General features: G+C 45.0%; 1 protein-coding gene across 1 annotated transcript in view; it reads right to left on the minus strand.

The window, feature by feature from the left end:
• The window catches only part of DSCAML1 (DS cell adhesion molecule like 1), a 343,723-nt gene that overhangs the window by 108,617 nt on the left and 222,134 nt on the right, over positions 1-12,972 (minus strand). The window contains exon 3 of the mRNA XM_054592323.1: positions 769-915. Within this exon, the coding sequence (XP_054448298.1) occupies positions 769-915 (147 nt within the window). The remainder of the gene's footprint in view (positions 1-768; positions 916-12,972) is intronic.

The following is a 12,972-nucleotide window of genomic DNA, read 5'->3' on the forward strand; positions in this document are numbered from 1 at the left end:
AAGCAGTTGGGGCAAGTTGCTTGGCTTCCCTAAGATCTGGTTTTGTTACCTGTAGAAATAGAACAGCAGCGCATGCTTTGCAAGGCTATTATGGTGCCTAACAGACAACAGATGACTGAAGTTTCTGGCACACAGGGAGATTTGATAAATATTAGCTTCCATTCCTCCTTCAGAAGCTATAATCAATCACTCCAGAATAAGAATTCTTTATTTAATATAGAAATATTTTTCTTTACAAATTATATTCCCTCTATTTTCAAATGTGAGGTGGGCTATAACGAAAGATATAAATGTACTTATAAATAGATACTAAACATTAAAAAATACTTAGAGACATAAGGAAATTTAAATACCTCCCTAATCTAATCTAATCTAAACATTATTATGTTTGAGCATCAGATTTTACCTGTGAAGTTCCTGACAGCAAAGGCCAAAAAAAAAAAAAAAAAAAAAAAGGAAAAAAAAGAAAAAGTAGAGGATGGGTTCCATAACTCTTGTTATTTGATAAATGGTAACATAGTTCTCAGAAGGGTTAACAGTCCTCAGGTACAGACTCCTATAAGTGATTTATCTTTGGAGCCCTTACATAAAGGGCACCCCAAAATAAATTGGACAGGGCTTGCCCCAGTGGTTCCTGTACCTGTCCTTTCCCAAGACTCCCTGATCCATGGTGCTGACATGCCCAGTCTAAGGGGTGGGTTGGTTCCTCCCTCCCTGCCTCCCTTCCCCCCTTGCCCTTGCCCTCCCCCTCAGCCCTCTCACACATACCAGTCACAGAGAGGCGGGCCCCATTGCTCTGCCGGGTCTCCCCACTGTACTTGTGCTTGGTGATGCAGCGGTAGGTGGATAGGGCGTCCTCCTTCTGCACGTCAGAGATGTACAGCCCGCCATGGTAAGTAATAAAAAACCTGTTTTCTGGAGACACAATCAGGACATAGTCCATTACTCCCCTAGCTGGGCATACCACTAGAAGCAAGTGGTCTTCTCCCAGGTTAGGACTATTTATTGCCCAGGGAGAGAAAGTGATGGGGAAAACAAGGGGGTGAAGTTGGTGCAGCCTCAAAGATAGGGCCGCATCTCCAATAGATGAGAATTTTCTTTTTTAAAGATTTTATTTATTTTTAGAGAGAGGGGAAGAGAGGGAAAAAGAGAGGGAGAGAAACATCAATGTGTGGTTGCCTCTTGTGCACCCTCTACTGGGGGCCTGGCCTGCAACCCGGACATGAGCCCTGACTGGGAAACAAACCAGCGACCCTTTGGTTTGCAGGCTGGCACTCAGTCCATTGAGCCACAGAAGCCACAGGGCATGGATTTTCTATATGCAAACAAATAGAAATTACAGTAATTGTTCCTTTAAGTGTCAATGTTTCAGGGATCTACAGAAAGACTTTAGGCTTTAGAGTTAGATGAGATCTGGGTTCCACATCTGACTCTTCCTTTTATTAGCTGTGTGACCTTGAGAAAGTTACTTTACTTCTCTGAGCCTTATGTATACAACAAGGTGCAAAAATAATACTTCATACAGTAAATTAAGGATTTAAAAGAAATCCTTAAGTGGCGACAGTAAGTGCTCACTTAATGAATAGAAGTTTTTCATTTGTCTTACCTCTTTGCAAGAGTTTTCAAATGCCTTTCTTATTTTGTTATTATTTTTAAAGTATATTTTATTGATTATGCTATTACAGTTGTCCTAATTTTTCCCTCTTTGCCCTCCTCTGGCCGCTACTCCATTCTCTCCAGAAATCCTCTCCCTTACTTCATGTCCATGGGTTGTGCATCTAAGTTCTTTGGCTTCTCCATTTCCTATACTGTTCTTAACATCCCTGTGTCTATTTTGTACCTGACAGTTATGCTTCTTAATACCTGTGCCTTTCCCCCTCCAACTCCCCAACCCCCTCCCCACTGATAACCCTCCATGTGATCTCCATTTCTGTGATTCTGTTCCTGGTCTGGTTGTTTGCTTAGTTTGTTTTTTAAGATTCAGTTGTTGATAGTGGTGAATTTGTCGCCCTTTTAATGCTCATAGTTTTGATCTTCTTTTTCTTAAATAAGTCCCTTTAACATTTCATGTAATAATGGCTTGGTGATGATGAACTCCTTTAGCTTTACCTTATCCGGGAAGCACTTTATCTGTCTTTGCATTCTAAATGATAGCTTTGTTGGGTAGAGTGATCTAGGTTGTAGGTCCTTACTTTTCATCACTCTGAATACTTCTTGCCCATCCCTTCTTGCCTTCTTGCCTGCAAAGTTTCTTTTGAGAAATTAGCTGGCAGTCTTATGGTAACTCCTTTGTAGGTAACTCTCTACTTTTCTCTTGCTGCTTTTAAGATTCTCTCTTTATCTTTAACTTTTGGCATTTTATTTATGATGTGTCTTGGTATAGTCCTCTTTGGGTCCAAATTGTTTGGAATTCTCTGTGCTTCCTGGGCTTGTATGTCTATTTACTTCACCAAATTAGGTAAGTTTTCTTTCATTATTTTTTCAAATAAGTTTTCAATTTCTTGATCATTCTCTTCTCCTTCTGGCACCCCTATGATTTGGATGTTGATATGTTTGGAGATTCCCCGAGGCACCTTATACTACCCTCATTTTTATGAATTCTTTTTTCTTTTTGCTACTCTGGTTGAATGCTTATTTCTTCTTTATGCTCCAACTTGTTGATTTGAATCCTGGCTTCATCCCCTCCTCTCTTGGTTCCCTGTAGATTTTTCTTCATTTCACTTAGTATAGCCTTCATTTCTTCCTGGGTCATATTTATTTTGTTGCCATACTCAATGAGTTCTTTGAGCATCCTGATCACTAGTGTTTTGAACTCTGCATCTGATGGGTTGGTTATTGACATTTTGTTTAGTTCTTTTTCTGGATTTTTGTTCTGTTTTGTCATTTGGGCTATATTTCTTTGTCTCCTCAATTTGGCAGCCTCCCTGTGTGTGTTTCTGTGTATTAGGTAGAGCTGCTTTGACTCTTTGTCTTAGGAGCATGGCCTATTGTAGAAAAGGCACCTGTAAATTGTGTGAGGTAGAGGCTTAGGTAATAACCAGGGCAGGGGAACCACTTCACTGCTTTGTGGCTCTGTGTAGGGGGAGGGCTCGCATAGGGGACAATGCCACTGGCCGTCTGCTGGAGGTTTGCCTGGCACTCGTTCTATGCAACTGGTGCCCTTCCAGCTGTTGTCCTGGTGCTGAATCCCAGAAGGGATGGGTCTGTATGCGTTTTAAGTCCATGCAGGCCCTTTAAGTGGAGTCTCCTGAAAATCCAGCAGTTTTTTCTGCTGCCCCAACCCCTTCTGGTTTTTACAGCCTGAAGTTATGGGGATTTATCTTCCTGGTGCTAGAACCCTGGGCTGTGTGGTTTGGCCTGGGACTGGGATTGCTCACTCCCAAAGTATCCCTCCCAATTTTTATCCAATACATGTGAATGTGGGACCACCCATTCTGTTGCCTCCACCTCTCCATGCCACACCACATCTTCATGCCTCTCCGCCCATCTCTGTGTCTCTGCCCTTCCTACCTGTCTGGATGAATGTGGATTTTTTAAATCCTTGGTTGTCAGACTTTCATACAGCTTGATTTCCTGATGGTTCTGGGTATTATTTGTTTTGAGGTCTAGTCGTAACTCTTTCTGTGGTTGTGCAAGGAGGTGAAGTATGTTTACCTTTGCCTCCATCTTGACTGGAAGTCTGTTATTATTTTTTTTAAATTAAAAAAAAATTAAAAAAACTTTTTTATAACTATATTCTTATTGAACTTTTTAAAAAAATTATTTATTTTTATAGAGAGGACAAGGGAGGGAGAGAGGGAGAGAAACATCAATGTGTGGTTGGCTGTCACGTGTCCCCTTCTGCAGGTCTGGGCCACAACCCAGGCATGTGCCCTGACTGGGAATTCAACCAGTGACCCTTTGGTTCGCAGGCTGTCACTCAATCCACTGAGCCACACCAGCCAGGGCTGTTATTATTTCTTTTAAATAATTCAAAAGCATACCTGTATCTCAAAACCAAAATATCCACCAGGCAATGTTCTATATCTTGAAGATATAGCAGCAAGCAAGACAGACAAAAGTCTCTGCCCTCATGGGACATGCATACAGATAATTGGTTTATTATAAAAGGATATAACTCAGGAACAGCCAGATGGAAGAGATGAATAGGGTAAGATGCGTGAGCAAAGGTCTTTCATATTCATTGCTTATTTGTTCTTTCAACTAGTGAGGTGTCATCTCCATTTTTGGGTCACACAGCCAACTAAGGATTGGAACACAGGCATTGAACTAAACACAAGTCTCAATGCCTTTCTCCCAATTTTAATCATTTATTCACTCAACACACAATTATTGAGGCCAAGCTACACCAGGAACAGGGACATGGGGATCCAGATACATGATAACCACTCAGCAAACAGTTCTTGAATACCCATTCTGCACAAGGCAAAGGTGCAGGCACGGTATTTGACTTTTCCTGTCCTCTCTGAAGACTTTTACTGTTTGGACGTGGCAGGGAAGTCAAAAGGGCAGGCATTAGTACACCCATTTTGCTGATTTTGACATGAGTCCACTCAGATGTGGGGTGGATTTTCTTGTCTTAAGTTCTAAGTCAAAACCTCAACTTGAGCTAGTCAAGGCTGATGTTAAAAGGCGGCATGTGAATATGAGAATTGAGGCGGGGCTTGCATTTGGCTTTGACCTTCCTTCAGCTTATGTCAGTGCCCTCCCACCCAAGACCTACCCAGACTGGGATTGGGAACCTAACTTTGGGTCCCTGTGCCTTCTCTCTGGTGCTTAGCCTCTTCCCCAGGCAGCCGTGGAAGACCCCAGTCTACCATTTCCACCAGGAGGGGGAGTTGAAATCAGGAAAGTGATCATGACTTTTAAAAAAGTTGAGGGGAGAGGGCGATGCTGACCCTGTGGGAAGGACCTGCTGACATCAGAGTGCCAGGCTTTCATAGGGAGGCAACTGGGGTTGTCCCATGACCTTCCTATCCTATTTCTTAGAGGTCAGCTTCCTCCCTCTTTGGGGCTGAGGGCCCCCCTCAGCCAATGACAAGAGCTCTGATACTGGCTTACCTTCCTATTAGGGATATTCTGTAGTGTCCCACCCCTCCAAACACAAGTTCAAGATCTCAGCATCTGGAGATGTGGACCTCACCAAAGAACACTTTCTGACAAGAGAGGCTATAGAATTGCAAGATTGAAAAGCTGAATGTGTTTGACCACATCTTTGACAAAGATTCTCCAGCCTTCATCTAAATATCTCCCCAGCTGGGGAAATTACTATCTTGCTCAAGGACCCATTCCAAAGTCTTGATTTTTAGACAGATCTTCCTGGGTCACAATAAGTCTCCTTGTAGCTCCCTGCTTGACTCCCAGTTCTACTCACAGGAGCCCTACATAACAAGACTAACCCTGTGTTACAGACATACTCTTTCACACATTGGAAGGCAGTTATTATGCCCTTTGACTTTTCTTCAGGCTAAACAGTCTTAAGATTTTATTTTTTAATAATTATTTATTGAGTTTGGTTTCAAATCACTTCGTGACTTTGGTTGGTCTCTTGCTTCTTAATAAACTTTGGTGTATCTACAAATCTTATTCTCCCTCCCTCTCATCTTCCTTCCCTTTTTTCCTGTCTTTCTCCCTCTCACTCACTAACCTTTGTATATGACTAGATTTACTATGTGCCAGGAATTTTGCCAAATGGTGGAGACCTAACAATCAGCCATATCTGATCAGGGCAGTATAGTGCAAGACTACCAACCTCTAGCCTAAAATTGCATCCACTTGTAAGGGGGATGAGGTGGGCATGGAGAGATAGCCTCATTATATTGCTGCTTCACATTCTTCTTGCAGCCAGTGAAAGGCCCTGGTCTTGTGTTGACGAGCCACTGCTAGGCCACTTTCTCTCTCGCCACCCTTGGGCATGTGGCTCTGTGGGCCTAGGCCTGGGACTTTACACGGATCCCTGCTGAGTGCTGTCATGTTGGGGTCCCCCTAAATGAACACTCAGTGCTGTGGGTAAAAGATGAAAAGGCAGTGAGAGGAAGCCCAGCCCTGCTGCTGGTAGTTGGAGAGGGCCTGGAGGAAGTGCAGGGAAAGGCTGGCCCCCCCACCAGACTCCGAATCTGCTGTTGTTGTCTCCATGTTGTGACATCCCCAAGTCAAATGTGGAAGATCTCCTGTCATTTATTATGTAACTGGGACTGGAACACAGAACTACTGGAGGGGGTTGCTGCCAATCAGAAGGACCAGGGTCAGGGATGGGGAGGACAGGAAAGCCCCCCAAATCACCCCTATTGACCCACAGGTGCTCCAGCCTGGACAGCTAGGACCCTGCACTCCAGGACCATGACACACTTGGCCTCGCTGGAATTTTAAGCTAGGAAGGGGTGCTGTGGTGATGGTGATGGGGAGCTGGGGTTTCTATAGTAACAAGCAGCTGCTGCATCTGATGTTTCACATCCTTCATTGTCCTCATTTCCCCCCTCTCTTTCCCTCCTTGTGCATACTTAATTGCAGCAACGTTTCCAGACACAGTGTATCGCTTGCTCCTCCTGAAACAAAGGCAGGCCACAGCCAGGGGGATGCAGAGCTAAGGAGGGGAAGGAGAAATCAGGGATATTATGTTAATCCCCTCGGGGCGGGGGGGGGGGACCTTGTGCAACATCAGTTCTGCATGTTTGATGAGAATCGGATGATGGGCCCTGCTGGGAAAGAAGGAGCAAGAAGCCTGTGGAGTGAGTGGCATGCAGTGTGGAGAGGGGAAGAGGCCCAGCCAGCTGGTGAGGGTTCAGAGGGGCTGGGGCTCCGGAAGATTGTGGGCTTCCACAGCTGGCTCTGGTGGGGCCCCCTGGTAGTCTGGCAGCACATACTCCTCATCCAAATGCAACCAGCTATCCCTGGGCTGGCAGAGGAGCCACTGTTCCACATCTTGGCTCCTCCTTCTTCCCGGGGCAGGCTGGGTCCAGCTGCAGGAAGACCGAGTGGCAGCCAGGACCCCCTTTGCCCAGCAACCCCCTCCTGAGGCCACTCGGAAATGTGTGTCTGGGACCAGTTTTGATGGACACTGTAAATGGGGTACTGATGGCATTGAATGATCAGGGGCTAATTGTGCTAGATGCCAGTAGTGTCCCCATGGGTATAACCAGAGGGCCTCTTCCCTTAGGCTCTAAGACTTGCACATAGAACTGTGTTCAAATGTGAACCCAACCATTGGTGCTGCCTGACAGTCACACCTCAGAGGCTGTGGGTTCATCTGCAAACACACCATGACCAGGGAAGTGTTGTTTGTGGCTAACTAATCATTTCCTTCTCTTTTTCATTGTTAAGAATACTCCAGCCTGCTTCCACATCCCTTCTCCTGGTGATCTGGAGCAGGCTTGTCCTTTTAAAAGCTAAATATTTATTCAGCACTTATTACATGTTAGGCCAAAGGCTTTATAAACATCATCTCATTTAATCCCCACAACCCTTTGAAATGAATACTATTATTATTACTACCCAAAGCACAGAGAGGTTAAATACCCACCCACAGTCAGACAGCAGAAAATTGGTAGAAACAGACCATTAGTCCACTTCCTATGTTTTCCCAAAGCTCTTTGCTTGACTCACTCTCCCAGAATAACCTCTCATGGGGACATGTAGTTAGCCAGCTTCTGCTTGGTTGCTTCTCTCAGTGGGTTCCTCATTACCTCATGATGGAGCATTCATCCATTCAATTTAGTATGGCTCAATTTATCAATTTTTTATGGAACACCCTGGGTCTTGGACTGGGCTCCATGGAGATGTCTTGGACTTGATCTCTGTCCTCTGTGATTCCATCATATATCAAGAAAACTATGTCCTTCTAACAGGAAAGGTATGGCTGTCAATGCCAGGCTGGTGAAGGGTGGGGAGGGGACTCAATGGAAGGCATCAGTGAAAGGAGAAACCTCAAGAGGAACCAAGCCACCTGGGTGGTAGGGCAAACCCAGGATGGGACCTAGGAAGTTGGGCTGGAGTTGTGGCTCTACCACTAATGATGGGGAATGTACTGGCTTGAACAATATCCCCCCAATTAATGTCCACCCAGAGCTTGGGAATGTGACCTTAGTGGAATGAAGGTCTTTGTAAATGTAGTCAAGTTAAGATGAGTTGAGTTCATACTGGGTTAGTATGGGCCCTAGATGTAATTTTGACTGGTGTCCTTAAAAGAGAGGGAAATTTGGACACAGGTGTGCACACACACACACACAGAAATTCATGTGAAGACAGTCAGAGACTGGAGTGATGCCTCTACAAGCAAAGAAATGCCAAGGACAGCTAGCTGGCAACCCAGAGGCTACAAGAAGTGAGCAAAGGTCCTCCCCTAGTGCCTGCAGAGGGAGCACATCTTGCCTATACCTAGAATTTGGACTTCTGGCCTCCAGAACTGTGACATAATAGTCTCTGTAGCTTGAAGCCACCAGTGTGTGGTAATTTGTTCTGGCAGCCAGGCAAACTGATACAGGTGACCTGAGGGAAATCTAGTCTCCTCTCAGGCACTGGGATTTCCCAGTCTTAAAGAGAGGGAGGAGTTGGATTAGCTGTGTGTTTTTAACTGTGTTTGTGCATTAGAATCATTAACAGAGCTTTTAAAATTAAACTTAGAATATCTGGAGGTGTGGCCTGGGAATTAGCATTTTAAAAGTTTTTGGGGGGATGCTATGGGTTGAATAAACTTGTAAGGCCCCTTCACTCTGACAGTTGATGTTTCCATGATGCTACTGAACTTTTCTGAGTTCCATTTTGCCTTCAAGAAAATGGAGATGATCAGTAGGACAGAGTTGTTGGAAGAGTTAGATGAAGTACTACATGTGAAAGTCCCCAGCATGTGGGTGGTGCTCATTAAATGTCAACACAAATTGCTCCATCTCAGGGAGATGAAGGGCTGGGGACAGTTGGAGTTCCCAGTCCCTCCCATGGTCAGACCTTGTGCCAATTCTCCCCGTTCCTTCTCAGGAGCTTGGGAATAAACGAGGTCTTCCTTGGCAATTTGGAAGTCCTGCACACAGGTGCTCAGTAACACTACAGCATCTTTCCTGTATTTTTCTAAAACATCAGAGAATGGGGCCTTACAGGCCCCTGGAACTGCAGGAGCCACAGAGCTGAAAGAAACCTAGGGGCTCCTGGCAACTCCAAGAGACTGGAAAGAGAGAAGCTGCCCTCTGGAAAGGTAGGGCCCCCTCTCTGCTCTCAGGGAGATGTGAGGGCAAGTTTGGTGGGGAGAAGGTGCCCGGCAAAAGATGGGGAGCTGAGAGTTTGCAGGCAAGTGTGGACTGGACAGATCCCACCCCAATCTTTAGAGCAAGGGAATGAAGCAGGGCCAGCAGCTTCCCAACTGGCCTTCCTGCTTAGGTCCCTGCCCCTCCTCCATCTGTTCCCAACATGCGGCCAGAGTGATGCTTTAAAACCCAAGTCATATCATGCAGCTCTTTTGCTCAAAACCTTCCAATGATTCCCCAGTTCATTCAGTGTGAAAGCAGTGGCAGTCACAAAATAAGCTCTTCATAAATTATTTCTAGATTGGATGAATGAATGAAATTTCCCAAAACTCTAAGGTAGTTTTATCCCCATTTCACTCATGAGGAAATAGCAAGTCAGAAAAGTCAGATCTCAGCTCTAAACTTTCCTTCTCCAGAAAGCCTTCCCAGATTAACCCACTCACATTTCTGAATATTTCTATATGCATCTGGCATACCTCTTACCACTACTTATCATTGTTTCTACTATATCCTATTAGGTCTTTAAAAAGTTATTTTTGAGCATTCAAAGTCAAGGTTAAACTGTATAGAGGTTCCTTGAAAAATTAAAAATAGAATTTACCATATGATCCAGCAATTCCACTTCTGGGTATATACTCAAAAGAAGGGAAAGCAGAGCCTTGAAAAAAGGTGTTTGCTCACCCATATTCATAGTAGCATTATTCACAATAGACAAGAGATGGAAGCAGCCCAAGTGTCAATTCATCCTTTTGATGGATGAATAAAGAAAATGTGGTATATATACACAATGGAATATTATTCAGTCTTAAAAAGGAAGGAAATCCTGACATATGCTATAACATGGATAAACCTTAGGACATTATGCTAAGTGGAATAAGTCAGCACAAAAATCATTTATTTTGTGGGCAGTCAAATTCATAGAGACAGAAAGTGGAATGGTGGTTGCCAGAGCATGGGGGCAGGAGGAAATGGGGAATTGTTGTTTAATAGGCACAAGTTTTTATGAGGGAAAATTCCCCACAACCTGGAATTATCTTCTGGAGGGCGGCCCCCTTATAGTACAGGCTTCCTCCACTAGGAGAGTGTTGCAAGAGGAAAGAGATTACATTACTGAAGTTAAAATTGAGCCGAAACATCACTGAACCAAAACTTAAAAATGTTTAACATGGTAAATTGTATGTTATGTGTATTTTACCACAATTAAAATAAAAAATTAAAAGGTCAAAATTAGAATGAATTGAAATGAGCATCTTTGTGAGGTAGTGAGTTTCTTCTCATCAGGGATGAATAGAGGCTGAAGACACACTTGGTGTACCAGATTCAAGTCTCAAGAGAAATAAATTGGATCATCTATAAGGTTTCTATTCTCCCCAGCAATTTATAAATTTCTGGCTTTAAAAAAAATGGCAGAGTTGCAAGACCCTTTGGAGATCATCTGTTGTAGTGGTTTTAAAATCAGGGGGCATGTGCTCAATTCCACCCCAGAGCCTTTGCTTGTGACTATTATTTCTGGGCCTGAAATGCTCTTTCCTTGACTCACTCTTGGGCTTGTCCACATCTATGATCAAATGCCAGCTCTTTGCCTGATCCCCTAACAAAATTACACTGTGTCCCACATCCATGCCCAATTCCTTATCATGACTTTTTGTTTTCAGAGCATGTGGTGTTTCTCATTGAGACCAAGGAGTTATTTTAGTATCTCACCTCCAGAACATGGTTGGCACATAATAGATGCTCAGTGAACCTGTGTTGAATGAATGAATCCTGGCTATAGAGGAGGCACCTACAATGGGGCGAGACAGAGAGACCTGGGGTCCTGTCTCGTGGTACCCATCATAGTACCCCTCATACTAGAGAAGGATGGGAAATCTCCCCTTCTCTAACCACCACTGTCATCCTGCAGTGATCTGGGCCACTGTTCCCCCTTTAGGCCACTTTGATCTTTGTCTTGGTTTCCAATCTCAGCTGAGTCCAAGCTGGGACATTAAAGTCAGACTGATGGTTTGGAGCTAACAAAACGGAAGCAAACACAGATGATGACGTGAGTAGGGCAATCTGCAGTATAAACTGGATGTGAAGGAAACTTCCCTCATCTTCAGAGGGAAGCTTTTTGCAGGGGGTAAACTCACACTTCCCAGGAGCTCCTCAAACATATAGAGACCCAGGGAAACTGGGCCGGGGGGAGAAGAAGAGAGCGGATAGTCCCTCTCCAGTGTGCCTGAGGTTGGCCTTCCATTGTCCTTCCCAGAAAGACCTGCCTCTTACTTAGTGATTAGAGCAGAATACAGCCCTTGCTGGGGGAGAGGCCACTTACAGCAGAGGTCACTGATTCCAGGATGAAACCACATTAGCATCCCAGGGGCCCACATTCAGACAAGAGGTGTGCATTGCAGCAGCGCAGGCAGAGTGGCACTGTCCCATAGCAGACAGAGAAGTCCTAAAACCGAGCTTCCTTGGGCGGTTCCATTTCTGCCTGCCTTAAGGCAAGCTCGGCCCTTAGATGCTAGAGGTCCCATAGCTGGGGCCTTTGGGAAAGAACTGGTCCAGGGACCTGCAGCTGTGAACTTACTCTCTCCAGCCCTTTTGGGCCCCTTCATGGTAAAGTCTGCCTTGGGCTGAAAGAGGGATTCGGACTTAACTGATGAAAGTCATAAATTATTTCATAAACTCAGTAAGAAAGAAACCCAGGTGCATGAATCAGTGAGCACTAAGTGCCAGGCGCTGTTAGGCACTTTCACATATGTACCCTCTCAAGCGCCATCCCAGCCCAAAGCACATGCTTCTCCTTTCACTTTAGAGATGATAAAACTGTGGCTCAGGTGGAGACTTGTCCAAGTCACATGAGTGAGTGGAAAAGCTAGGATCCCCACCTGAGTCTCCTGAACACAAATTAAGAGAGATTGTGTGTTGCATTTTGGAGGGAGTTTTGGCGAACCTGTTCTGGAAAGGTGGACCCCTTTCGGGCAAGTGACTGAGCTTCTGGCCTCTGCTTCTCATGGAGTAGGCTACACTCTCCCAGGTCAGGGCCAGAGTGGTGGACAAGCAGAAAGGTGTGAGGGGTGAGATGAAACTGCTTCAAAGGGCATTGAGTTATTGACGGAAAGAACAAATGAATGGTGTCCTTTAGGAGGCTGGTGTGCAGTGAAGTTAGAGGTGCAGTATTAGGCAGTCATCTGTTTTAGGCAACAAAGAAACCCTGCCTTGGTCAGTTGCTGTATAGTAGCAGGAAGGCATGATCACAGGCAGGTGGCTGTGTGCTGGCATGTCCACTTTTGGGTACACCCGCATGGGCCTCTGGGGCATCCGAGTAGGCACAGAGGGATTGGCGACACGGGGAGGTGCATGCTCCAATGGGTGGTATGTGGAGCACGGTAACTGGGGTCAGTAATGGGAGATTTGGGACTAGCTTTAAGAACATCCCTCAACCTTTCTGTGCTTCTTTTCTCTCATCCCCAAGTAGAGGACCCTAACTCCTAACTTGCTCAGCTCATGGGCTTTGGCGATGTGCCAATGTCTATGAAAGGGTGCTGTGACATATAGTGCACTGTACAGGTGTAATGTGAAGTATGTAAAAGCACAGGACATATGTCTCCATATGTCCATAAAATATGCATGTATTGTGTTGAATGAACAAATCCTAGCAGTAGAGATGTTTCTTAGAAGAAGCTTCTGGGCTGGGGGAGTCAGATGCTTTCCTGAAGGGGGAAAACCAGAAGCTGAGGGAAAACCAGGAAGGCCC

Source organism: Pteronotus mesoamericanus, unplaced genomic scaffold (assembly GCF_021234165.1).
Source record: "Pteronotus mesoamericanus isolate MK-2021 breed Mesoamerican mustached bat unplaced genomic scaffold, CSHL_Meso_final scaffold_36, whole genome shotgun sequence".
Lineage (NCBI taxonomy): Eukaryota > Metazoa > Chordata > Mammalia > Chiroptera > Mormoopidae > Pteronotus > Pteronotus mesoamericanus.